The 26,798-nt window shown below is 43.8% G+C and overlaps 1 protein-coding gene across 1 annotated transcript in view; it reads left to right on the top strand.

Moving 5' to 3' along the window:
- The first annotated feature begins 450 nt into the window (after positions 1-450).
- The window catches only part of LOC132455152 (ribose-phosphate pyrophosphokinase 2), a 67,520-nt gene continuing 41,172 nt past the window's right edge, over positions 451-26,798 (top strand). Inside the window, exon 1 of the mRNA XM_060048900.1 lies at positions 451-857. Within this exon, the coding sequence (XP_059904883.1) occupies positions 493-857 (365 nt within the window). The 5' untranslated portion in view covers positions 451-492. The remainder of the gene's footprint in view (positions 858-26,798) is intronic.

The raw sequence follows: 26,798 nt of genomic DNA, 5'->3' as shown, positions 1-26,798 counted from the left end.
GGTACAGAAAGGATGTTCATAGAACCAAGTGCAAGTACAACAATCGCTAGGCTAACCATGTCCTCGTGTTACAGCAATGATAGCAGCTACTGCAGATGCTACACAGTTAAGTACTATAATACAATACAATACAACAAAATACAATACAGTGTACAATGGTGGCCAGAAGTGGGAGGGTGGCTATGCAGAGTCGAGGTGGACTCTGAACAGGTGAGTCTTGAGTCTTTTTCGGAAGATAGTGAGCGACTCTGCGGTCCTGAGAACGTCAGGGAGCTCGTTCCACCACTGAGTTCCGCCTACACTGCATGTGGACTCGGTGGTGATCAGGCCCTGGTTATTATACATCATAATGAACTAACTCGTTCCTCGAGGGGTATTCTGCTAAAACTGCTCTCCTGATCACAAGAAAGCAACGTGCGATCTCGTGGTCAGCTGTGCAAGTCAGAGCGCGCCCCTTAGGAACCCGTCCGGGGGCGTGTCCTCTAAACGGAAATGGTGGGCGGTGTGCTGGAACCTCAAGCAAGCCAATCACGTGAGGCCACTTCCACTTCCATTTATCGAGCAAACACAAACTTGTCACTCGTGCCACCGCCATGCGAAGTCCGCGACACTAGCCCTACCTTTCACTCTTATCTGACCCTTCACTGCGGGGGTCGTGGAAGAAGAAGAGCCACCCCGGTCTGGACCCTCTTTTCTTTTAATCACCGTAGAAGTGTGTTCTGTCCCGTTGGCGCCATGCCCAACATCGTGCTTTTTAGCGGGAGCTCTCACCACGACCTGTCGCAGAAGGTGGCCGACAGGCTGGGGCTGGAGCTGGGCAAAGTCATCACCAAGAAGTTCAGCAACCAGGAGACGTGGTGAGCACCGCGTCCCACAGTGCGACACGGTCGGGTTGTGTGGGTGTGGGTGTCATGTGATCGTGGCGTTGTGGACTCATGATTGTGATATGGTGTGTAGGTGGTGTGTGTCCCATGTGCGTTGGTTAGCTTCAAAGCTAACAATAGTTTAGCGCATAGGCAGCGGTGACATGTGACCCGCTAGCCGCTAGTAAACACGGGGAGCTAACAGGCTAACGGCGGACCGCTAACCACTAGTAAACACGGGGAGCTACCTGCGGAGTGCTAGCGGGCGGCAGGTTCATGCAGGGCCCAGACGACACGTTACTCACTGCACTGGCCCCTACAGCCAAGTCCAATCATATAAATGTCGTTTCAAGATGCATGATATATTTTTTTGGATCTACTGATTTAACCGTTACCTGAAACAAAGTTACAAAGTATCCGGGACGGAACTGGTTCCTGGCGTTAAGTCCAGCGTGACCAGCTGGGTTTCGGCTATCATAACCGCCACAACGGCTAAATTAAGTAATTCAATGCATTATTTACAAATAAACTAATTCTCGTCGTGAGAAAGAAGACCCACCACTCACTGGCCCAATCTAACGAGTCCACCGGTTCAGCCCGGTTCATAGGCGGACTCGGGCCCGCCCTGTACAGACAGACGGTCCGGCCAGGTCATCTGTCATGGATGAACCCCCCCTGTGTCTGATGCGTGTTATCCCCTCTCCTGCTGATGGTGGCCTTATGTTGAGTTGCCAGTGTGTGCAGTAAAATTGTTAATTAACACGGTTCGTCTTTCTGGAGAAACGGGGTCTGCTTTAAGCCCCCTTCATGAGCGACCTGTAGGAGCGAAGACTACCCCATGCGTCCCAGGGCACAGGACGTGTAGGAACACGCATTCAGAGGCAGGAGCCAGTCCCCCGCTCAGAGGAGCAGAGTCACATGAACCTAATATGAGCCCAGTAGTACATGATGTTCGTTAGTGTGTGAGGGCCAATAAGAGCTCTGCATGTCGGGAGGGGGGGAAGCGGAACGTGGCGAGTGTAGCTGTCTTCATTTTATTCCAGTAGAAGTGGGGGCTTTTTGTTTTTTACCATGTTTGGTTTTTGCAGACTTGTTGAAACGCTGGCATTTCGCCTTATTCTATCTGAGCATTAACTAGACTATATTGATATATTTGGGTGTAATGCCAATGTTTTATTAAAATATGGCAATTGCACAATACAAAAATTTTACCATAGTTTACATCTACAAAATGTAGCGATGTAAGTGCAATTTCTATAACTCTTGTTCGATTAGTTCATTTTCTTGTAGAGTAACACTAATCTACAATCTTTTCAGATTTTCAGATTAATATCTTAACATAAAAATCATAAGGGGTCCTTCAAAGGCAACTTTATGCGGAGGGAAAATTCTTTACAATGACTTTTCAGTGTGTAAATCTTCAACCAAGAGTGTACAGCAACGGGGGTCTGATTATTTTCTCAACCCTACGAAATTAAAGTAAACACAGGCTAATCAGTTGTGTTCTCAAAACTGTACACATTCTTTTAGCAGTTGACATTTGGCTCCCAAGGACAAATGCAATAGTGCAACAATAGAAAAGTACTTGTCCCATGGGAATCACAAGGGGGCGAAGCATTTCACACACAGTTATGTGTATTGATGCAACATTGCTGTGTCTGTGTAGTGCACTGTATGGCCTGGCAGATGGCTGGATTAAGATGACTGGTTTAATCTAAACTCATGGATTTGATAACTAAGCCTTTATGTGCTATTTATAATGAACACTGATTGTGAAACTGCATCTCAGTCCGCATTGACATTCCTTGGTTTTATTAGCATTTCTTCTTGTCGTTGGTACTATGTGGTGTCCTGGCTTGTGTTTCCAGATGCATCCTAGTCTCCAGTTGTGTGACTGGGGCCTTGTGCGAGGGGCCGCAGTCTCAGGTTTTTAATTTACACCACGGAGCCTCCAGGCCAGTGGTCACATGAGCTGAAGCCTTCTCCCCCCGTCTCTGGAATGTTCCAAACATGTTGTGGCGGGCGTCCGTCCGTCCTGTGTTGCACCGTGGAGAGTTTTCCTTTTTATTGTATCTCCCTAATGCAACATCCAAGGTAGACTTGAAGATTAGATGTATTTTCCCAAAATACCGTCAGATCGAGCCATCGGACCTCTCGTCATCGTCAAAACCTATACAGGTCTGATTTTCTGTTGGTCACTTCCATGCCATGGAAATCAGCTGCTTGTTTTCAGGGTGTTGGCGACTAGACGTTGCCGCACTTTGTGGTACAAAATATTAGTTGGTTTAAAGCAGGGCTATTCAACCTCCTTAACACTAGAACAGCCGTCGAAGTGGTCAAATGACCCCTGTGAAATAAAATATATCTTTGCACTCGATCACGTTCCAAATCCCTACTTTCTTGACTTTTCCTAAATATGTCTGTTGTACCACCCTGTGTTAAAAAAATAAATAATTTAGACCGGGAAGGCTATTATGGAGAATTTTTTTTTCCAAGGATGCAATGCTCTTTCTTTGTCAGCAGAGGCCGCAAGGGGACATTCTGAAGTGAATAAGATTGATATATATAGGTAGATGCACAGACAGACAGACGTGACGTCAACCGTGAGACATTAAAAAAAGGATAAATCAAAGTTTATGTATTTTTTATTTTATTAATATAATTAAAAAATAAATAAATAAAAGGATATAAAAATATAGGATATAAAAATGAGTGGACACTGTTCAAACTATTGCAATAGATGATTTTCTACTATCAAATGCGAATTGTTACATTATTTTTGAATGAATAGATAAGTACCCTAGCATAGACAATAGACACTGTGGGTGTGGCTGAGACATCTTGGCTTATTTTTGTAATTTCCTTTATATCAGAGAAATTAGGCCTAACAATTTACTTTTTATATAATAAATATGTCTTACAATATCCCTATAACCCAAATATACCTTGCAAAAACTCATGGTAAAGTTAATGTTAATGTTACTGATAAGCCTTTGTCACAATGACAAAGACACTGCATGGAAAATTGCAGCCACATAAATTCCATTCAGGTGAGTTTCGCGGCAGGCAGCCAAGAAACTCACCACTGACCACTTCTGTTGAGAAAAAATACTATGGTCAGTCAATTTAGAATATTCAAAGAAATGGAAAATAAATGACATGAAAAGTTTTTTTTTTATTTCTCGAGCATTCCTTCCTAAAACACTGATTCGGTGGGGATTGAACCCCGGACTAATTTGCGTCTCTCGTAGATCGCACCATCTTTCAACGTCTTTGTTTAATACGACTGCATCACCTTCTCTCTCACATTTCACTTTATCAAGTTAGAAGTCAACTGCTCATGATCATATCGCTGCGTTATCTCTGTGGAGATTCGCTGTTCCCCCCCACCCCTGGAACAGCGGAGCCGTCGCATTTACAACAGAATGAAACCCAATAAACCACCAGTGTGTGCAGGGTCCAGGTGGGTAAATTGGGGTTCTAGCTAGGGATCGACCGATATAGCGGTTGGCCGATATTATCGGCCAATATTCGCGTTTTTTACGTGTATCGGTATCGGCCGATTCGCGGCTGATTTTTGCATTAATTTTTATTTTTATTATTATTTATTTTACTTGTTCTACCTCACCTGTTTTTAATATTTGTTAAATATTGTTCATCTACTTGTTCTACTTCACCTGTTTTTACTATTTGTTAAATATTGTTTTTTATATTGAAGTTCAATAAATGTTCCTTTAAAAAAATAAAATAAATAAATAAAAAATCGGCTCAAGAAAATCGGTATCGGCTAAGGCTGATGAAAAATATCGGTATCGTATCGGCCCTAAAAAATCGGTATCGGTCGATCCCTAGTTCTAGCTCACACGCGGAAATATAAAAATGTGCTGCTCCAAATAAGCAACAGTCAGTAACGTGTCGTCTGTGTTGTTCTACTAAGCGGACGCTTGATGGTGACGTATTACGACGTGATGACAAAAAAATACTATTTCATTCATCCATGCGTAATGATTTGTTATTCTTTAATATATTTGATAATTTGTGTATGGCTTACCGTACGTCCACACCAGGAGCGACCAAAGCGTCAAAGAGCGCTTTGGTCGCTCACAAAGTTTCGCTGCGAATATTTCTGTTCGCTTTGGTCGCTCAAGTCGCTCATGACGTACAATTCAATTATGCAGTCGCATTTAAAGGAGCCGTATGCTTTTAGTACAGACAGCCATATCAAAGAGTGAACTCTCCCATACACTTTTGGCCATATTGCCGAGATGGTTTTGCTTGTTGGATAAAGTGCTTCGACAACAAGTAGGACAGTGATTCCCCCTAATTAGGGATGTCCGATATTGGCTTTTTTGCCGATATGCGATATTGTCCAACTCTAAATTTTCGATTCCGATATCAGCCGATACCGGTGTCGATATTTGGGTTATTTTTCCTCAAACCTAATTTAGGTAACATTACATATCTCCTGTTGTGGAATTAACACAACATGCTTAATGTTATTGTGATGCCCCACTGGATGCATTCTTGAATGCAACAAGGCTTTCCAAATGTTAACATTGTCTGTGCAAAATAAGAAAAATACTTCAACTTAATTTAAGGGAAAAGTGCCATGTTTATTTTTTATTTTTTAATGGTCTCAGACAACAGTTTGGATTACACTCTCCCTGAGATAATCTTGACAATGCCCACAACAAATAGGGCAAACTTGACTTCACAAATGATAAAACATTGTACCTGAACAACTATGTGCAACATAGCAGTATGTTTCTTTAACTAAAACTCAATAACCTTAATTGAATAAATGCACAAATATGAGTCAATTACAATTGACTCATATTTGTACTGCACAATTTTGAAAACATTTGAGCTATAAATAAAAAAAAAAAATATGTATATTTTATCGGTTTTAAGGCAAAAAAAATCCGATACCGATATTGAACGATATTACATTTTTATGCTAATATCGGTGGGCCGATAATATCGGACATCTCTACCCCCAATATAAATAAACTCCTAAAATGTAGGCTAATTACAACCGAGAACAAAAAACCCTGCGTGCTGTAGTAGGCTAAAATATGTTTCACTGATCTGCATCTGCAAATCATGATCTGCACTCATTCGTCGCACTCAAAACAAATAGACATTGGCGCACATGGCTAATTTGCATACGTGCACAGGACTGGTTGGCTCCGCAAGGCAAATAATGGAACATATCTATTGGAGCTGTAGCGATGATGTCGACGTGTCGACGTCAAAAATTCGTCAACGTCAAATTTCTCCGTCGACGATTTTCGACGGAGAAATGGACGAAAGTCACAATAAAGGAAAATGTCCGTGCACGAAATCATCAAAGGTATGGAAATACTTCAAGTTAAGTCCTAAACGGAAAGGTGTTGTGATTTGCACTCTTTGCCAAATGGAGTTGGCATATCACAAGAGCACGACAGCAATGTTGGAGCATCTCAAACGAGAAAGTATCTCGTGCGCACGAGAAAGTATCTCGTGCGCACGAGAAAGTATCTCGTGCGCACGAGAAAGTATCTCGTGCGCACGAGAAAGTATCTCGTGCGCACGAGAAAGTATCTCGTGCGCACGAGAAAGTATCTCGTGCGCACGAGAAAGTATCTCGTGCGCACGAGAAAGTATCTCGTGCGCACGAGAAAGTATCTCGTGCGCACGAGAAAGTATCGTGCGCACGAGAAAGTATCGTGCGCACGAGAAAGTATCGTGCGCACGAGAAAGTATCGTGCGCACGAGAAAGTATCGTGCGCACGAGAAAGTATCGTGCGCACGAGAAAGTATCGTGCGCACGAGAAAGTATCTCGTGTGTGGTCAGCGAGTAGGTGGACGAGCGAGCGATAGCGTGCGTGTCAGTCTAGTGAAGTCATGAACGAGTCCGGTTGTGTGTAAGAATAAAATACCCAGCCTGTCAAGAATCGGTGGCCGCTTCATTCCATCATATTCCGACCTATACGCAGACTCACTGTCGGTCAAAGTGAAGGGTCATGCCCCCGAGAGCGCATCGGACCTGGAGGGAACGTATCACCTGTGCTCCTCGGTCTGGGAGCCGACAGCAGGAAAGATGTAACTAACCATCTCGTAGTTGGAGGCGGAGCGCAAGAGAGTATGCGCACACATTTTTTTCATGTCCCTTTACGGGTTCCGTATTAAATAAAGTATATTATTAAGAATTTTTTGGTATTTATTTGAGATACATTATGTTTTTTATTAATCGAGCAACAGAAAAAAAACAAAAACAAACGTCCAATTGGTCATTAGATTAGTCGACTAATCGTTAAAATAATCGCCCGATTAATCGTTTGATAAATAATCGTTTACCCCCAGCCTTAATATCTATCAAGGCCAGGGGTTTTCAAAGTGTGAGAGTGAGCCCCGCCTCAGAGAAAAAAATTCAGCTGAGCCCCCCCCCCCAATTTTTTTTTCTAAATACCTGTTTTGAAAGCTATTTTAATTATTTTACACATTTCAAACATATTTCTGAAACATTACAACATCTTTTTGCGTTTTTAAACAACACAATTTAACAACTTTATCTAAGCATGTTTTAGCTTAAAGCCCATGGTGCAGGTTAACCGGAAGTTTCGATTAATGGATACATAAAGCACTCAAAATATATATAGAATTCATCAAATGTCTCCAAAATGGTGTTAAAGTCCAGTTTTTGTCGTTTTTTGTAGTAACGGGTGTTTTCTAACGTCGTTCGGTGGTGACGTCACGGTAGGGAGTCGTGGTGGAAGGTAGCCTCAGCCTAGTACTAGAACTATGGCGTCTAACTGGGTTGAGGAAGAGGTGGCAAGAACCACAAATTACATTTATGATGGCCCACAGCCGTATAATTTCGAGCCTGTTAGACGTGAGGGGGCGAATGAGGAATTGCCGAGGATTGATGGCCGTCAAAGCCAATTAAATTCATGGTCAGAGGAGAATGGGTGGAGAGTCGGTGAGGTGTCCTAGCTCCAGTAACTACCGGTACATATTTTGCCTAGTCTTTATTTCTAAGCTTTTACATATTCCTACGGTGGAAGTGTTGTTGCAAACGTACCCGGTAGCCGCCGGTCACGTAGGCTGGTCATGAATTCAGCGGTGATTATTTTCAATTCTACTCCTCGTGATTGATTGTCATTGACACCGTCAGGGTACCGCTTACCGAGAGAGGGAGAGTAGTAAGCGTGTCTGTGTCGCTGTGTTTGGCAGGTGTTTGTGTGGGCGGTGCCGTCCTATGGAATCTGTGGTGGAGAGCTTGTGCTGTAGGGAAGTGAGTGCGTTTTGGTCGCTGGTCGAGAAGCTCAGCCCAAGACCAGCAGATGTGACATGCCTCACTCAGCATCCAGGATTTGATGCATGCTGCCTGAATCCGTTTGTGCTGAAGATAGCGTACACACATTTCAAGCAGGATCATGGTCCCCTTCAAGCCAGCACGCACGAGTATGTTAATTGTTTGTTTACTTTAGCATTCTTTTTCTAGAGTCCTATGAACCAACTTAAACAGTTATAGGCGACTCGAGATGTGTTGCATAGACAATAAACATGCATGAAAAAAAAAAATTTTCCAACCTATTTCCCTAGGCAATACCGGTACACTGCATACAGGCAGGCTATACGCTGGGCTTATGGAGTTCTTGGCCTGCATATAAGGAAGCCTCTACCCTCCTGTCTGGTTTCAGCCATCAGGCAACAATTTCAGAGTGGTGACCAGACCTATCATGGCTTTCAATGGCCTCGTTTGGATGAAGAATAAAAAACATATTGACACGTGCAACATGAATACAATTATTTTTCAGTTCAAGAATTAACTCATGCTTGTGTTGCGATCGCTCAACCGCCCTTAAAATGTTATAAAATACACAGAACATGTGAATTCATATAAAAACAGTTTATTAGGTCATCCCAAGTAATGGGGATCGATTACTGAAAAAAGGGACAGGTTGAAAGGCCTGATAAAGTAAACAAATCAAGAAAAAAAGGGTTAGGCACAAAGAAACCAACATAAAATAATCTTGCAATAGTGTGGTCTTACCTGAGGGTCAGCACTCACACAGCACATTCTCTCACTCACTCACGGACACATACTGATATCACATAGAGCAGACGCATAGTGATCCAAGAGAAAAGCGCACACAGAGGTCCCTTTCGGATTCTTACAATTTTTTTTATGAGTTATGGGGCAAATGGAGCTGTAAAGGAATGATTTGTGCACACAACTAAGTCAAAAACCCAAGCAATAAAAACAAAACATGCGACATGCAGTGAGGCGGTAACCATGGTGATGCTGATAAAGGAATGAATGGGTTACAGCCATAAATAGCCATAAAATAAAGAGATAATGTTAGTCAACAGAGATGTTAGGGTCAGCGCAAGGGGTTAAAATGTAAGGTTATAATAAACTTCCTGGAACAATCAAAAAACCCAAGCAATAAACAGCACACAGAGAAAACAAAACATGCGGCATACAGAAAACCATCACCAAATAAAATAACATACTTACTATGTACATATATACATACTCACAACTAAATGATTGGCCTGTGTGGGGAAAAAAACTATTCTAATTCAATTTTTTGTAGCGTCTCCTTGGGAATTTGTTGGAAGGATTTGGCGATGGGGGCGGGTGCACAGGCTGACAAATTGGCGCTAACCTCTTGAAGAGCCTTGGGTGAATCCATGTAGCTCTCCCAAAGGGCCTCGATTAATGACGTTGCATAACCTGCAGACATAATAATGATAAAATACTGTATAAAGAAAGATCGATGTCACAGATGTCTTGTGCGCAAATGTCAAAATATGATAGAACTGCATGACACTGCCTACCGTATGAGGCCTTCTCTTTGATGGGAACAACTACCCAGGCACCTTTTCTGAAACGTGGATATCGCACGCTATACCTCTCCAAACCATCGCTTCTTCGTGCTGTCTCTCTGTTCGCATTATAGTTGTAATGCAGTGCCGCTAAGAGAAGCCTACAGAATAACACATTTGAGAACACTTTCGAAACCTGGTGTATGTATGATCAAATACGGCATTGTTATTCCATTGGACAGCACTGACCTGCTATACATGCCATGGTATGAAAACCCAGTGTGCTTGGGCGCGAAGTGCAGGATCAGGGAGTGGAAGGCTTCAAGGGAGTAAGTCTGGTGCTGCGGAGACAGCTGTCGAACATCCTTCAGTAAGGATGTCCTTGTGATGATACCCTCCAGTTTTACTGCTGTCATTGAGCCTGCAAGAGACCAAGATAGTATAGGCACACACACAGCAGACATACAAATAGACCGATTTTTTTTCTCCAGTGGAAACACACATGAAATTGTCCTGCATATGAATTATAGCAAACATATTTACAGTAAACAGAATGTTATGAGATCCCTAGAGTATGAAATAATGATTTAAATGGAAACCCTGTAGAGCATGCATAATGCCACATACTGAGTGTGTAACTGTACCTGGTTCCAGCTAGGGCTGAACGATTTCAGGAAAAAAATCGAATTGCGATTTTTCTGGCAGAAATTGCGATTTCGATTTTCTTCACGATTTTCTTCAAATCAAGCTTCAGTGCAATATTCCCAATGTACAGTAATATTTACAAACATGACATCTTACAATTAAAACATGACATGCCATTACTCTAATGCAAGAATGAAAACTAAAGTTAAGAATTGATTTCAAATGTATTTATTAAGAAACATGCATGTAAACTCAAGTCCTTGACCAACGGCAGTTGTTACAACTGAAGAACTAAAATAAATATCTTTGACTATCTTAACTTAAAGTAGAGCTAAACAAAATACAAAAGAAACCTTACGGTAAATGAAATTGAAAAGTAATGGTAATAAAATAAACTCTTACTAAAATAAAATGACCCTACCTGTTCCCTTCTGGAAAATATGTCAGACATAATAGGCGGGCTATGGCTCAACAACACATATATTCTGTAAACAACATTGCATTAAACATAGCAAAACTAGCAAATCCTTTTTGAACAAAGGCTGACACCACAAGTCAGGGTGATGTGCAGAACAAATATAATCTCAGAAGTAATAAATCAACAATAACACTGGCTTCCCTGACATCTCTACATCACTCTTTACAGCATGTCAACCTTTGATGGTTTTAGACATGAGCGCTGACATGTGACAATATTGCCACTAGCACTAAACAATCTCTCTGATGGCGAACTGGTAGCTGGTATGCATAGAAATTTACGAGCCAGTTTGCTCAGCCGTGGAAAGTTAACATTGTGCATTCTCCACCAGGCCAGTGGATCTTCCTCTCCATCAATAGTAGGAGTCATCAGGTAGTTGTCCAGTTCAGCTTTGATGGCATCTTCCAACTGCGTAGTGGAAGAAGAAGGAGGGACAGCCTTGCTCTTGAAGAAGCTGCCCAATGACCGCTTTCCCTTCCCTGTGGTGCATGGCTCTGCCTCTGCTGCACCCTGGGGCATGGGATCTGTGGTGCTGACACGAGCCCTCTTTTCCTGAAAAACACAGATAAGAGCTGTCAAAGTTTTGAAGTCTGATGTGATATAGAGCAATTGGGCATTCTATGTAAACGTTAAAAAATGACAGTAAAAAAAATATCACTTGTATTGATGTGGCATTTTGTATTACTAAACTACACAAAGAAAGAGGACAAGTTACCTTTCGTGCCACCTGTTCCATTTCAATCTTCACCCTTTCTTTGATGTCTCGGACATTCTCTGCACTTACGTAGTCAGTCTTGAATCTAGGATCAAGGAAAGAGGTCATGTCCAGTAGCTCCTGTGTGGCTGGGTCGCTGTATTTGTCTTCAATGTAGCCAAGAGCTCTTGATTTGATTTCCTTGGTAAGATTTGTTTCTTCATCACTTTCAGTCAGGGTTGATGTTCTCAGGAGATGGAGCACTGGCTTCAGGTATGACACACTCACATAGGCTTCACCGGACAGGGCATCTGTAAACTCCTGTAGAGGACCAAGGGCGTTGTTGATCGATTCGAGGACATCCGTGTCCTGCCAAGTGGGGACCAGGTGACGTGTCTTCTTGTCTCCAGACAGAACCTGAGACAACGCCTTGCTCTGCTCCAACACCCTACCAATCATTTTTTGCCTTGAGCCCCATCTCGTTGGACACTCTTATCAGTGAGTGCTCTGGTAAATTTAATTCTTGCTGTGCCTGTTTCAGTGCCAACCTCTTTTTCCAGCTGTGAGAGAAGACACCAACCATCTGTTTGCACAGTCCTGTTGCCCGTTTAACTCTTGTGTCATCTTTAACAGCATTTTCTGGACAAAAAAAGAACGTTTAATAAGAATTATAGGCTGAAAATGTAAGGATAATGGTAAACTTTGCAAGGCATTTTCTAGCAAGAGTACAAAGTAAATGCAAGTAAAGAAAGGAAAACGCATAACACAGTATTCATTATCCACCATTGATGATAAATAATCTGTTATATTAATTATTCAAACTAGGTATTTGTTATGGCTTCAAAAAAAAACTGCAGACTATACTGAAGACAATACACACACAAATTAAATCTGAATGAACGACTGAATTAAGCAACACAAACTCAAACGCACATACTCACACAAATTTACAGAAACACACACTCGGACACTTACCAATTGCAAGATGCAGCCTGTGTCCAAAACATTGAAGTCTGGTCCATTGATTAAGCTCCATAGCTTTGATGAGGTTTGCTGCATTGTTGGTTGTCATGCAAGTCTGGTCCTCTTCTTTCAGACCCCAGTTTGACAGACACTCTCTCAATCCCAGCGCAATATTCTCTCCGGTGTGGTCAGTGGGAAAGTATGCTGTCTGCAGGCAGCGACTTTTTAACTCAAAGTTGTCATTTATGAAATGCACAGTCAGGCTAAGATACGGCTCGGTCGTTCTGCTTGACCACATATCTGTAGTTGTGGCATAATAATCCACATCCCTTAGCTCTGTTTGCACTTTTTCTTTACACTCTGCATACAGCTGTGGGATGGCAACCTGACTGAAGTAGGTGCGGGAGGGGATCGCGTATCTTCTGTCCAGCGTGCGGAGGAGATTTTTAAATCCGTCTTTGGTGACCGTGTTAATGGACACCATGTCCTTGGCAATATAGTATGTTATGGCAGTCGTTATCTCCCGGTGTATTCGGCTGCCCTTATCATACGGCGTTACACTGGTAAAAGAAGCTGTAATTGTAGTCTGTTGGCTACTATGGGCCTGCGTATCCTTTCCGCTAGACTTTTCACCTGACTTTTTTGTCATGCACCTGTCGTGCAAATGCCTGTGGTGATTTTTCAAGTGCCGGTACAAATTGGTTGTGTTTCCGCTGGATGTTGCAATTTTAGCGCGACAGGTTTTGCACAGTACGTGTTTCTGGTGCACGTCGGCAGCCTCAAACCCGAAACACTCCCAAATGACCGACGTGCATTTTTTCTTCGGGATTAAATCCCCTAACTCAGCTTCTCGTTCAGCTGAAGCCATTTCAGAAATGAAGGAGCAAGTGGAGCAGGTTATACTGATTCATTGGTTAGCGTCACTGTCCTAGAGCAGCATGCTGCTTCTGATTGGTTGGCAAGAGTGTAGGGGGATGGCATGCAGCCCACGTGTAAAATAGTTGACGACAGATCTCGGGTCAGTCAGGAACACGGAAAAAACGCGGTTTTGGCGATTGCGTCACTACAATTATATTACATTAATTCGCGTCTCTACGTTGACGTGTGAATGCACAGTAAAACCGAAAAAAACGTGGCTTTGGCGATCCCGAGATCGCGTTGTCTGAAATCGCGATTTCGATCAGAAAACGATAAATCGTTCAGCCCTAGTTCCAGCCACTCTTTATCTCGTTGATCCCCCTCCAGAGGGGCATCAGCGCAACTGGAGAAGGCAGGGGTGTCAGTGTTTCCCACACATTGACGAGACTATGGCGCCCCGCCATAGTCACCAACCAAGCTAGCCATTATAAATCCACAAGATATTAGACTGTTATAGCAACTAATGTGGATAGGAGGATGCACTGATCACTTGCAATGAGCAATGTGGGCAGACAGTCAGGGCTATTCTATTTTAATAAGATATTCTGATTTTCTAATCAGATATGGCCTGCAGTGTAAACCAAACCCTACCTGCTCTATTTTAACAAATGTTCCTTCCTGCTGCACGATTCTACTATCTGACTTCTCACAAAAGGCTGGACAGATGGCAAACAGGGCCATGAGCTCCTCTTGGCAAACAATGAATTTGTCAATGCCACTACAACAAAAAAGAGGGGGGGGGGGGGGGGTGTCAGTACAAACTACAGATGCACGAAAATGAAAATTCAAAGTTGGTCTATGTTGGCTTTGAATTATCTCACTTTTGGTGGGGGTCACAAGTTTGAGATGGCTCCTCACACAACACCTCCTCATCCTCCTCAGACATCTGGTCTCCTGGTACCCATGATGCATCACTGATGACAGAGATCATCTTCTCCATCCGTTGGGTCAGGACTAGTGAGGGGGGTGAAAGTTTGTGTCCCCATGCTGACCATCTTGGGCTTCAGGTTCACTTGCACAGCTGTGGCAGAGTCAATAAACATACCCAAACATATGACAATCATGGCAAATCTAAGCGGTTATGTTTTGATCTAGGATATGTATTAATTTTAGCAATGTGTTTGGAAATGTCCTGCATGCATATAATTTGGACCTTTAGACAGCATATCAACCACTAAAAAAATAACAAGATTTACCGTGCGACCTTCCAAGGGGCTTCAAAATACACTGTGTCCCAGTGTCACAAGTGGAGTAGGGCAAGGGGTCCTCTACCGTAGCAGCATTGACACTGTCCGTGGTCTCACACGGCGAGGCATCTGTCAACATCTTGCGTAAATAAATTAGCGTCAGCGACACGGTCACGTCTAAATACATATGAAAGAGGACCGTAATAGTCACTTTCCATCAGGAAAAGGGCAATTAAATCAAACACACACACACTGTTGTGAAAGCCGCTTGATGAGCGCCAGTGATCCAAACACTAGCCATGGCACTTTCTAGTTAGATATGACAAGCTTTTGGACATTTACTTCAGGACAATTTTGTTTTGGTTCATATTCATGAATCACGAAATGTTCTTTTCTAATGTCAGACTGATCATGAGTTATGACCGTAGTGGAGGCGGTGTCGAAGGGAATACGGTATGTAGTATACACAGGGCTAGCTAACGCACAGCTTGTAAACATTAGCATGAGGCTTACCATAGCCAGCTCTCGCTTGCGGCTGGCGGCACTGATCTTGGTGCCTCTCGGTCTCGGGGCAGGGCAGGCAGAGAGATGCGTGTGCACAGAAGGCACGGCGTTCGGAATAAGCTGTGCCAGCCTCTTTAACCCGAGAGATACCATCCTGACATCCCCTTGGTCGTAATCCTCCTCCGTGAAATTAGCGCTGCAGACCTTGGAGTTCTTTGTGACCGAGGGAATAGAAAAATCTGCCCGTCTAACGCGGACAAACTGTACCCACTGTCTGAGGGTTGCCTTGTCCTTCGGAAAGGCATGGACCCTGTGTCCTGTTCTGCTAGAGTTATTACACCCAGCACAAACACAGTTGTACACCATTCTAAAGCTACACCTACCTACCCACCTACCTAACTCGCTATGCTATGCTATCTGTCTGTCTCCCTATCTCTCGGTCTATATCTATATCGGTCTATATATCTATATGCTGTCTATTCTCTATCTATCTATATGTCTATCCATCTATCTATCTAGGCTATCTATATATGTATTTATCTCTTACTTATCTATCTCTTATCTCTCTCGTACTCTCTACTCTCAATGGGTCTCGAAGGGCTACGTCTGTCGTCTCGCTACCGTGACGTCATGCAACGCTTTCCGGGAGAAATGAGAAGCTATCGCAAACCGCTCCAATATGACCCACTTTTTCGTATTAAATTCCGTTTTGTGATACCCAACAACATTAAATACAATAGGTAACCATTCAAATGTTTATTACCAACAAGCAAATGGCGCAAATCTGAAAAAAATAAAACCTGCACCATGGCCTTTAACCTTTTTTAAATACATTTGAACATCTTAATCTGTGTAAACTGCCAGTTTACAGATTCATTCAGGGTCCCCGACTCTGAATTTCGAATCAGATCTGCCTTTTCAGTCCAGAGATTAGACTATTCGGTGGGGTTTGTTTACCGGCGTTGCTATGTGACCTAAATTATTATAAGCAACTGAAAACGACGCCAGTTTGAAACTAAAACTGTGATTCTGAAAAAAGTATAAATGCTATCAAAATTCCGTTTAGATAGTATTGAAGATACAAGTGTGTAGATTTGTTTAATGGTTTGAACGATGGTAAACGGTTGAAAAAGGAATGAGTTACGATCAGTGCTTAATTTGTAAAGTGGGAGGTCCCGGAACGCAGAGGGGGGGTGGATCCGGCGACTTAGTACGGGGGTTAGAGGTAATGGAACAAAGAAAAATACACTGCCTACTAGGGTTGTGCCGATGAACGATGTCATCGTCCGTCGTGATGGCTGACTGACATCAGGATGGAGGGCCACCTGATGGCATGCCCCCCCCCCCCTTTCAGACGCACACTAATCCTAGTCTCTTATAGAGTTAACCTAAATACTTTGCTGGGATTGCTCTGTAAATTAAATTGAGAATATAACTGATGCATATGCATGCTATTTTAAATACGGCAGTCTTTTCCAGAGATGTTACGTGTTAGTCTTCCGCGATCTGATCGCATTTCTCGAGTCAGATTACGCAGTGCCATGTCGCCAAACTGTGCGGCTGGAGAAAATGTACAGCGAAGCAGCAGCCTCCCTCCGTGAGATCCTGTCCTTAGCGGAGAATGTTGCCATCACCACGATGCTTGGAAAGCGTCGGTTACGGAGTCGTGCTTGACCGTGACTTTTTCAACGACTGGGTTGTGCAGAGTGCGATCCTGAAGACCCGCTCAATGCCAGAGAGGCACACTGTGGGAAACATGAATTTTAGTTTCCAACTATTTATTTAAAAACTAAAATATCTGTTTTAATGTGTGTATGTTCAATCAAATGTTTTTATATCTTAAACAAATTCCGTTGCAAAGAGGAGGCGCGGAGGTTCAATATCCTAATGAAAAAGAGTTAGTCGGCCAACGCTGGCACATTTTGCCGATTGTAAATTGACAAGAGAAATTGTAAACGTTCACAATCCTGCTCTGTGATATTTAATTTATCGTAATTTCTATTAACTTGTGCGTGGCGCACATGCATGTGTTCATGCATCGTTTTTTCCTCGCTGCTTGCTCCTCAGATGCGGCGAATTTCAAAACTGTCGGGCGTGGTAAATGTTGGCCCGCTCCTTTCAGTGCGTCAACAGATCTCCGACATTTTCAAATGACGTTAAATCTTAATAAACAACATGAAATTCTTAGGATTTGTTCTGTAAATTTATGTATGCATATTATTATTTTAACAAATTTATATTTTTTATATGAGGTACCGGATCTGCCCAAATAAGTACCAGAACACAGGGAGGCCAAAATTAAGAGGTGCCGGATCTTGTTCCGGCAGGATCCGGCTCAAATTAACCACTGGTTACGATGTCTAGAAGTAGGTGTATCAGAATGGGCTGACGTCTTCAATGAAAACAGCTGAAAACGAAGCGGTATGAAACTAAAACTGTGATTCTGAAGACATGTTAAATGATATCGAAATTCTGTTTAGATATTATTGAAGATACAAGTGTGTAGATTTGTTAAATGGTTTGCATGAAGATAAACGGTTGAAAATTGATTTAGTTATGTTACTTCTACAGTTGAAGTACGATTTGAATCATCGTCTTTCAGGGTTTTCTTCGGGTTTATTTTTTTCTCACGTCGCACCCCCCCTGAAGAACTCTGGTGCCCCCCAGGGGGGGAGGGCCCCACAGTTTGAAAACCACTGATCTAGGCCTATCTGTCTATCTATCAACGCATGTCTAGTTTTAATGTGATGTATTGCGTGTATGTCCAGTCAGACTTGTCTGTGTGGTCTTGTAGGCTACTGTCCTGTGTGTGCCGAACCACCTAAATGAATTCCCGACGATTTGTGTCGTTTGGTATTAATAAAGACTTGACTAGGCTATTTATCTATCTAGACTATTTAATTAACAATTATTCACCTCAGGCTCCGTGAATAGTAGTGGTGAAACGGATCAGTGTGTCCACAGTTCGGTTCAGATAACCGTTTTGGGCCTCGGTTTCGGATACGGTTCGGATTAGGATCATGTCCGTGATAGTAAAAAGGCGGACTTTTCCCGTCTCTCAGTTCCCCCTCAACTTCACCCCGAGAGACCGCATAAAGTCCTGGGACCACTTTCCAACTGAAATATGTCCGGGAAGGTATGCTGTAGCGAGGCTCAACCGTCTTCATCATATAGCGGAATCCCTTGTCAGTCACCACAGAATATGGCTGCATATCTTTGGCGATGAACATGCCGATCCCTTGGGTGATACGTTTATGACGGTCCGAATCCACAGGGTATTTTTGTTGAAAGGCCGACGAGATTGATGTTTGAATGGTCTTTGAAGATGAGCCCAGATCTTTTCTAGCTGTTCCACTCACATTAATAGTTGGGTGGCTGCGGCGAAGGTGTCCTGCCATATTCGAAGTGCTACCCGAGGAGTAAACGAAGGACGAGAAACAGTGTTTGCATACTGTCCTTTGCTTGTCAACTGTCTTTTTCCCCTGATCATCGCACTCCACACTAAAACCGAAATGATCCCACACGGCTGACTTTAATGAGGCTGGTGCTTCCTCTTATTTCCTCTTATATATTTCCATTCATCTTTTCCATTCATAAATTGTCATGGACCGCTTAAAGTTTAAAGCCCAGTTTGTTTTTAATGCTGACAGGCTGAAGGGAGGGGCGGGAAAAGTCTCAGTGGCTCGGGCAGCACTGGAGAGAATGCATTCCGCTAGGTCCTAAACACCCTTTGTATCGGACGTAGGCTACAGTAGGCAAAATACGCTACATAAGGCAATGCCTTCATGAAACCGAAATCCGCGGATCTCCAGAATGCTCCGAACTGTGGTAAATGAACCGAACGGATTCGGATACAATTCGAATCCGCTGCAGGCCTAGTGAATAGTGGGGAATAGAGGGATAAAAGACAAGAGATATATCCCTTGTCATTTATCCCTCTTCTTGTCGATAAGTTTGTTTATGTGACGATTTCAAAAACTTTTTTGGTTTTGTTTAAAGCATGCTACACGCGATTGGTTGGTTAGATTGGTGGCATGGAGAGCAAATGAAGTGATGAAGTGTATGTATATATATATATATATATATATATATATATATATATATATATATATATATATATATATATATATATATATATATATATATATATATATATATATATATATATATATATATAAAAAAAAATTTATTAGTGGGGCGTTGACGCAAAACTATTATCAAACACTTCCTTGTTCGGACCCATCACGTGACTGAACTAACCAATCAGAAGCTAGAAGACTGAGGTAAACGTGAGGGAATCAGAGAGGCAGATTCAACAGAATATCCTGACTGTGTTAAATATGTAAGTAATAATTGTGTGACATAAATATGTAAATGATTAACTGACTAAACATTGTAAGTACATTTCTAGAAAAATCAACTCCAATATAAATGATATTAATTTATTCTACAACTTTCAAATATTGAACTTCTAAACCTTACATTATTATGGATTATTCCACGGCTCTTGTCAATGCTGGCTGAACAAACCATCCCAAGGTCAGAGAATCCTCTACACTACTGGCGGGCACATGCTACACAGCGACCCGCACTGGCTGATACAGCCACAAAGTTTCTTTGTGCACCTTGTACATCGGTGGACAGTGAGAGACTGTTTAGTGCAGTGCGAATGTCCTTGATGAGAAAAAGAACCGGTTGTCAGCCGAGATGGTGCAGATGTTGGTTTTCATTAAACAAAACCTGCACTGAACTGAAGAAGTCAGTGCAGTAGATTAAGGTGGAGGAAATAAGCTCTATTACACTATTATTACCCACCCACATTGTAAAAAACAATAAGCTTACTTGAAAAAAGGGTGGAAACTTGTTGCCTCAAATAAGTTAAGTAACCAAAACTTTTCTTTATGTTATGTTTACAAGTAATGCTTATGTTATGTTACCGTGAGCGCAGCTTGGATATTGAGCGAAGCTTGGATGCCTGTCTATTTCTTAATGTACAGGAAATTAAATGTTGTTTGTCAACACAAAAAGTGATATCGGAAATCAGTATCGAAAATCCAGTATCGGGAAATATCGGGATCGGATCGGGAGCAACATGAAAATATCTGGATCGGATCGGGAGCTAAAAAATGAGATCGGGACATCTCTAGTTGCAGCCCTAATATCCAGCACCGGTGAAGTCTCCCTCGCAATCGCAAAACCCGCGCCCGACCAGCGCTGTTCAGGCGTCTGAGCCGACTCCATATTGTGCGGGTCACCCGAACCAGTGCAGGACTCTGCTTCAGGTACCATAAAGGGCTTTTCACACGGGAGGCGTTTGTCGGGCCTGATGATGCATTCTCAATGGAGAGGCGAGCGGGCAGAGAGGAGGCTCATCGTCCCGTCAGGCGGCATGACAAGCGGGCGCACTCCCGTGAAACTGTTGCATCCGTACCTGTCGAACGCATGCATGCGCAAACCTGGAAACCGTTGGGATAGATGAGAATCACAATAAAATGTGACACTGAATTTGAAACGGCACATTGTAATTTCTGCATCTATTATCAAAATAGTTATTAGTAATACAGTGAAAATTTGTAGAAATGTGAATTTGGTTGGCATGTTGATCAATGGTGTGTGCCCCTAAAATTTTCAGTTAGGGGCCACAGTGAAAAAAATAAGTCTGGAGCCCTGATTGTTGGTAACGAAAGTCGTGAAATAGGGATGGGCATTCGATTAAGTTGTCTTAGTCGATCGGCGGGAGAATTAACGATCAATTAGTCGTTTAATCGTTAATATTTTACATAAAAATTAAAAAAAAAAAAAAATATATATATATATATATATTCAAAATGAAATAAATACAAATGCAGCGTGTTTTCCACATTGGGATCTTTATTATTAGATGAACAACTCGGTTAAACCAGATCCGTTCAATAGTTATGCGCTACTCCGCTCTAAGCAACGGAGCATGCAGCTCGAAGCCGGTGCTCATAAACATAACTAAAAATAAACACAACCCTAGTTTCTTCCCAAAATAATAATAATAATATCAAAAAATCACTCATGTTATAACTTAACCAACCAGTTTACGGATTTTTGTTCAGAAAGATGAGCATGTTGACATGATCTGGGGTCAGACGCGACCGCAGCCTGGTGACCGTCAGTCCAGCCGCCGAAAATACCCGCTCTGAGGGGACCGACGTTGACGTGATGCACAAATACCTCCGTGCTAACTTGGCAAGGTGGGGAACAACTTTCCACAATCCAGGGGCTCAGAAAGTTCTTTATTTCTGCTTCGATGCTAACCTCGCCTTGAGTGGTAGGCCTATAGTGCTCCCCAAGAAGTCATTTTCTAAATCATAATGGTCCCACACAGACTTCGCCGTGGCCTCGTCCGCTTCATGATTACATCGCCGTGTTCCAATATCCATACTATCCGTACTTGCTAGTCTAAGTTTGAGTACTGTGGCAACCCGCTACCCTAATGAGCCGGGTTCCACGGGTAAACAACACTTTGGTGTGCTGGATAAGCCATTGCAGGCATTTATTAAAGGTCCCATGACATTAAAATCTCACTTTGGGAGGTTTTCTAACATAAATATGAGTTCCCCTAGCCTGCCTATGGTCCCCCAGTGGCTAAAACTTGCGTTTGGTGTAAAACTAGCACTAGCTGTTCTGCTCGCCTTTGAAAAAACGGAGGCTCAAGCGCGCTGATTTGGAATGTCTGTGCTCATGACGTCATCAGGAATCTCCGCTCCTCCCCTTACTCTGCCTGGCCCGCCAATGAGACTCGACCGTGCGAGCGCCACATGTGTGTGTGTGTGTGAATACACACACTGTAACGCAAGTGTTTCTTGTCGGTTCTTTGACGTGTCTTGTATTTCCACAACGAGACTGTCGTGGGGGTTATCTAAGCCATGGTTGAGAAGGAATTGGGGGGAAAGGAACTTTGGTTTGACTCGCTGAAGTAGGCCTACATGAACTGCGTCATGCCGCCGGTTGCCGCGAGGCACCATCGCCCGGCAGCGGGCAGCCGGCAGCCGGCCGCAGGCAGCGCGCGGTTCAGTCGACTTCAGGTTGATGTGAAAGTGGAAGAACCAGAGACGTCGCAGAACCCGACAAAGTCGTTTGTGATTCATAATATCGTCTGGAGGCGCACACAATATGTTATATGATATAGATATCTATGTATTATATGATATTATTTAGATATAGAGCTCCAGGACTGTAACGCAAGTGTTGTACACTTCCTTGTTATTTGGATAACCGTTCTGCTGTTGGTGTGATGGCGCATAACACGTCGGACTCTCGTCTCTGGTATTTCTACAACGAGACTCGTATTGAGAATGAATTGGGGGGAAGGAACTTTGGCTTTGACTCCCTCAAGAACATGAACCACGACGAGAAAGGGATCTTTGCCGGGCAGCGCTTATGCACCTCCGCCTCCGGCGGTGGTCCCTCAGCGGGGCTCAAGCGGGAGACATTCGCCGCCAACAATCCCTTTCTCCTCCATGTCGTGGTTCATGTTCTTGAGGGAGTCAAAGCCAAAGTTCCTTCCCCCCAATTCATTCTCAACCTTGGCTGAGATAACCCCCAATACGAGTCTCGTTGTAGAAATACCAGATACGAGAGTCCGACGTGTTATGCGCCATCACACCAACAGCAGAACGGTTATCCAAATAACAAGGAAGTGTACAACACTTGCGTTACAGTCCTGGAGCTCTATATCTAAATAATATCATATAATACATAGATATCTATATCATATAACATATTGTGTGCGCCTCCAGACGATATTATGAATCACAAACGACTTTGTCGGGTTCTGCGACGTCTCTGGTTCTTCCACTTTCACATCAACCTGAAGTCGACTGAACCGCGCGCTGCCTGCTGCCGGCTGCCCGCTGCCGGGCGATGGTGCCTCGCGGCAACCGGCGGCATGTCGCAGTTCATGTACTTCAGCGAGTCAAACCAAAGTTCCTTTCCCCCAATTCCTTCTCAACCATGGCTCAGATAACCCCCACGACAGTCTCGTTGTGGAAATACAAGACACGTTAAAGAACCGACAAGAAACACTTGCGTTACAGTGTGTGTATTCACATTGATGTGGACGTTGAAGAACCAGGAACGTCGGAGAACCCAACGCGGTCGTTTGAGATTCATAATATCGGCTCACACAGCTTTTGGCCGTGATAATATATATTATATGATATAGATATCTGTAGGCTATATGATAATATTTAGATATAGAGCTCCAGGACTCCCGTGTGTTCTAGAATATTTACAGAACACGGCTAAAGGCTGTGTGCGCCTCGCCATTGCGATACATCCACTGTAAACAGAGCCATGGTTCCCGCGGGTCCTTAAAAAGTCTTAAAAAGTCTTAATTTTTTTTGTGTAAAATTAAGGCCATAAATTGTCTTAAATTTACTGTAAATTTGCTCTAGGTATTACATTTTGCAGAGGGTTTTTTAAGACTGGGAAATTGTCGCGCACAACAAATCACCTAGTGCGTCTTTTAATTACGGCATTTTCAGGAGTTTTACGTTACGTTAACGTTGACATCAGTCATCGGGGAGCCGGTTGCATCTGCAGCCTGCAGCTGCGTCTGTAGGCTTGCTGGCGCTACTTTTAGCTAGTGACGGTTGACATCATTAGGCCAACTTGCGCTACTTTCAGGATGGGACAGTGCAAATTCAATGAGAAATGGTTTGAGGAAGATACGTTTCGGGGGTGGTTGGAGAAGGCAGGTGACTACGAGGCAAGGTGTTGTTTATCCCGAAAGGCATTCATACTAGGGACCATGGGAGCAAAAGCTCTTGAGTCCCACATGAGGTCGCAGAAATATATCCGATACTCCGTGGCAGCTAGCGGGACTACAGCGATGCCCGTATTATTTGAAAGAAGTGGACTGAAAAGTTCAGCATCCGTGGCTAGTACTTCACATCAGACGGCGTTAACCGGCTTTGTGTCGCCACCAGAAACCCAGAAGGCGGAGGTATTGTGGGTTCTCCACACGGTGAGCAGACATAATTCCTTCAAATCGAACGAGGACATTAGTAACGTCTTGGCTGCTATGTTCCCAGATTCTGAGTTTGCCAAGTCGTTCACCTGCGGTGAAAACAAAACGGCCTATCTAGCCAAATACGGGATCGCATCTTTCATAAAAAGAGAGCTGTCACGCAGCGTAAACGATAAACAGTACGTCCTCATGTTCGATGAGTGAACAAAACCACTAAAAGCAAACAGATGGATATCCATGTGAGGTACTGGCCCACGGACGACACCGACAGCCATGTCTTATCGCGGTACTATGGATCACAGTTCATGCTGGATCATTTTAATGTAAGTATTCCAAACAGTAAATTAATTGAATTGTGTGACAGACTTTTTCCCAAAAATCATATTCGAAGTTTGTTTGTTTATTAATATTAATATTCAAATATTTATTAATAATATTATGACCATTAAATTCCTTCAGTAAGACCTGGATTGGGCTTCGCGGGGTTTGTTTACCGGCGTTGCTATGGTTACCGGTCCTGCGTGTTCCGACGGTTTAGTAGGTATCTAATAAATCGCTGTCTAATCAATACTTCATTCAATGCCTCTTCCGTGGTCATTACAATATTATGAGTAGACTGCGTCGGGTTCTCCGACGCTCTCCCTCTTGGCCTGCCATAACAGGTTCGAATATTAAGGGCTGCCTAATATTTGTTTGAATTTTGATTTATTTTTTGATATTCGCATTATATTCGAATAAGGAAGTTCGGCTTCAAAGTGTGTGTGTGTGTGTGTGTGTGTGAGATCACTGTCAGCCGGGTTTACATGGACACATCTGATCCGCATAGTTGTGGATGAACAGCTCAATCGGAATAGAAAAGGATCATATAATACGCCTCAATCGGAATACAATTATCTGTTCGTAATATAATTCTATTCGGCTACAGAAGAGGTGGTGTAGTCTGCTATAATCGACATGCATACACTTATTCCGATTAGTTTGGGGTTTAACTTAGGAAAGCTGCAGTAGTTCGCATTTGGTCCACTCGGCACTCCAAACTTGACCGCTGTCAAGGACGGTGGATTTATTGCCCGATTCATGTCTTTGTTATCACTCCGTAGTAGTTACAGTAGTCCGGTAACATATCAACCCCAGCGTGTCCGGTTGCTAAGCGACGGTCATGGGTGACTATGGGTGACACGGGTGGGTTAATGTGTTCGCGTATCGTCGTGTCCGCGCGCTTCCGAGATAACTTTGCAAGAGTACTACTACTGCTAGTACTACGGCTACGGTTGATGTGTATAAGTGACTCAATTATACACACCTTTTCTATCAAATAATTTTTCTGAAATTTTTTGGGTCTTAATTTATGTATGTGTTGGTCTTAAAAAGTCTTAAATTTGACTTTAGAAATGGTGCAAGAACCATGAGAGCGCATGGTGGCTGCAAGCTGCTCAGGGCCACACCCCCACCCTCCTCCTTGACACGCCCACCGAAACAGCGCATTTGGGGGAAGCTCAATGTGCGACTGGCTCGGAGCGGCGGCGGCGGCGTCCCTTGCGGTGGCGGCGGCGTCCCTTGCGGCGGCGGCGGCGTCCCTTGCGGCGGCGGCGGCGGCGGCGTCCCTTGCGGCGGCGGCGGCGTCCCTTGCGGCGGCGGCGGCGTCCCTTGCGGCGGCGGCGGCGGCGTCCCTGGTGGCGGCGGCGAGGTCCCTGGCGGCGGCGGCGGCGGCGGCGCGTCTGTACCGGGGGGTCGTAGTGGGATCTTCATGGTGCCTGCATTCTCCACCATATGTGGCAACCCGCTACCCAAATGAGCCGGGTTCCACGGGTAAACAACACTTTGGTGTGCTGGATAAGCCATTGCAGGCATTTATTAACAATCAACTTAAATCAAACAACGAAGGAGACGCGGTCTCTGGGGCCTCCGTGGGCCTCTAGGCTCTCTCGCACCAGAGCGCTACCTTCTTCCTTGCTCTCCCATGCGTGCCGTGCTGTCAGTCCACCTGCTCCTTTTAAAGAGTCTCCCTGGCTTTCGGCCAGGTGTCCCCCAATCACGCTGATTGGGGAGGCGAAAGGGCTGCTCTCGGTCGCCGTCTGGTGGGTGACAGCGGTACACGCCGTCCAGGACCAACCCTCGGGCTGGTCCGGGCCGAGGCTTACGGGGCGGGATGCCACAGTACATAGGGCGTTCCGATTCAGATCGGGCGAAAATAAGTGTACTGACAACGGTCAAATCGCGTGTGCATGGCGATGTTTTTGTACTCAACGGCAGCCATCTTAGCTACGTAGCGGAAGAGGGCGGAGCCAGGCTGAGCCAAAGTCGGCGCATTTTCCACATAGCCTGCATTAATAGTAATTTTGTAGTTTTTATAACTGCTAGGCGTAAAGAGTTCACCGTTCAAAGCGGGATGTTTATTGCGGGGGAGGAGCTGCAAATTTAAATATTCTTAAAATGTTTAATCGATGAAAAATGTACGTAATCGAAGTTCACAGTACCATGCGCTCTGGTTACGGTGGGCGTGTCAAGGCAGGTCAAGGAGGGGGGTGGGGGTGTGGCCCTGAGCAGCTTGTAGCCACAGTACCATGTGCTCTGTTTACGGTGGATGTATCGCAATGGCTCGTAGAAACCCATATTATGCATAGATATCTATATAATATAATATAATATATATTATCACCTGGCCCTGAGCAGCTTGTAGCCACGGTACCATGCGCTCTGTTTACGATGGATGTATCGCAATGGCTCT

The sequence above is a fragment of the Gadus macrocephalus genome, chromosome 4 (genome assembly GCF_031168955.1).
Source record: "Gadus macrocephalus chromosome 4, ASM3116895v1".
Taxonomy (NCBI): domain Eukaryota; kingdom Metazoa; phylum Chordata; class Actinopteri; order Gadiformes; family Gadidae; genus Gadus; species Gadus macrocephalus.
The sequence above is the reverse complement of the archived record's forward strand: the minus strand, read 5'-3'. Positions and strand labels throughout refer to the sequence as shown.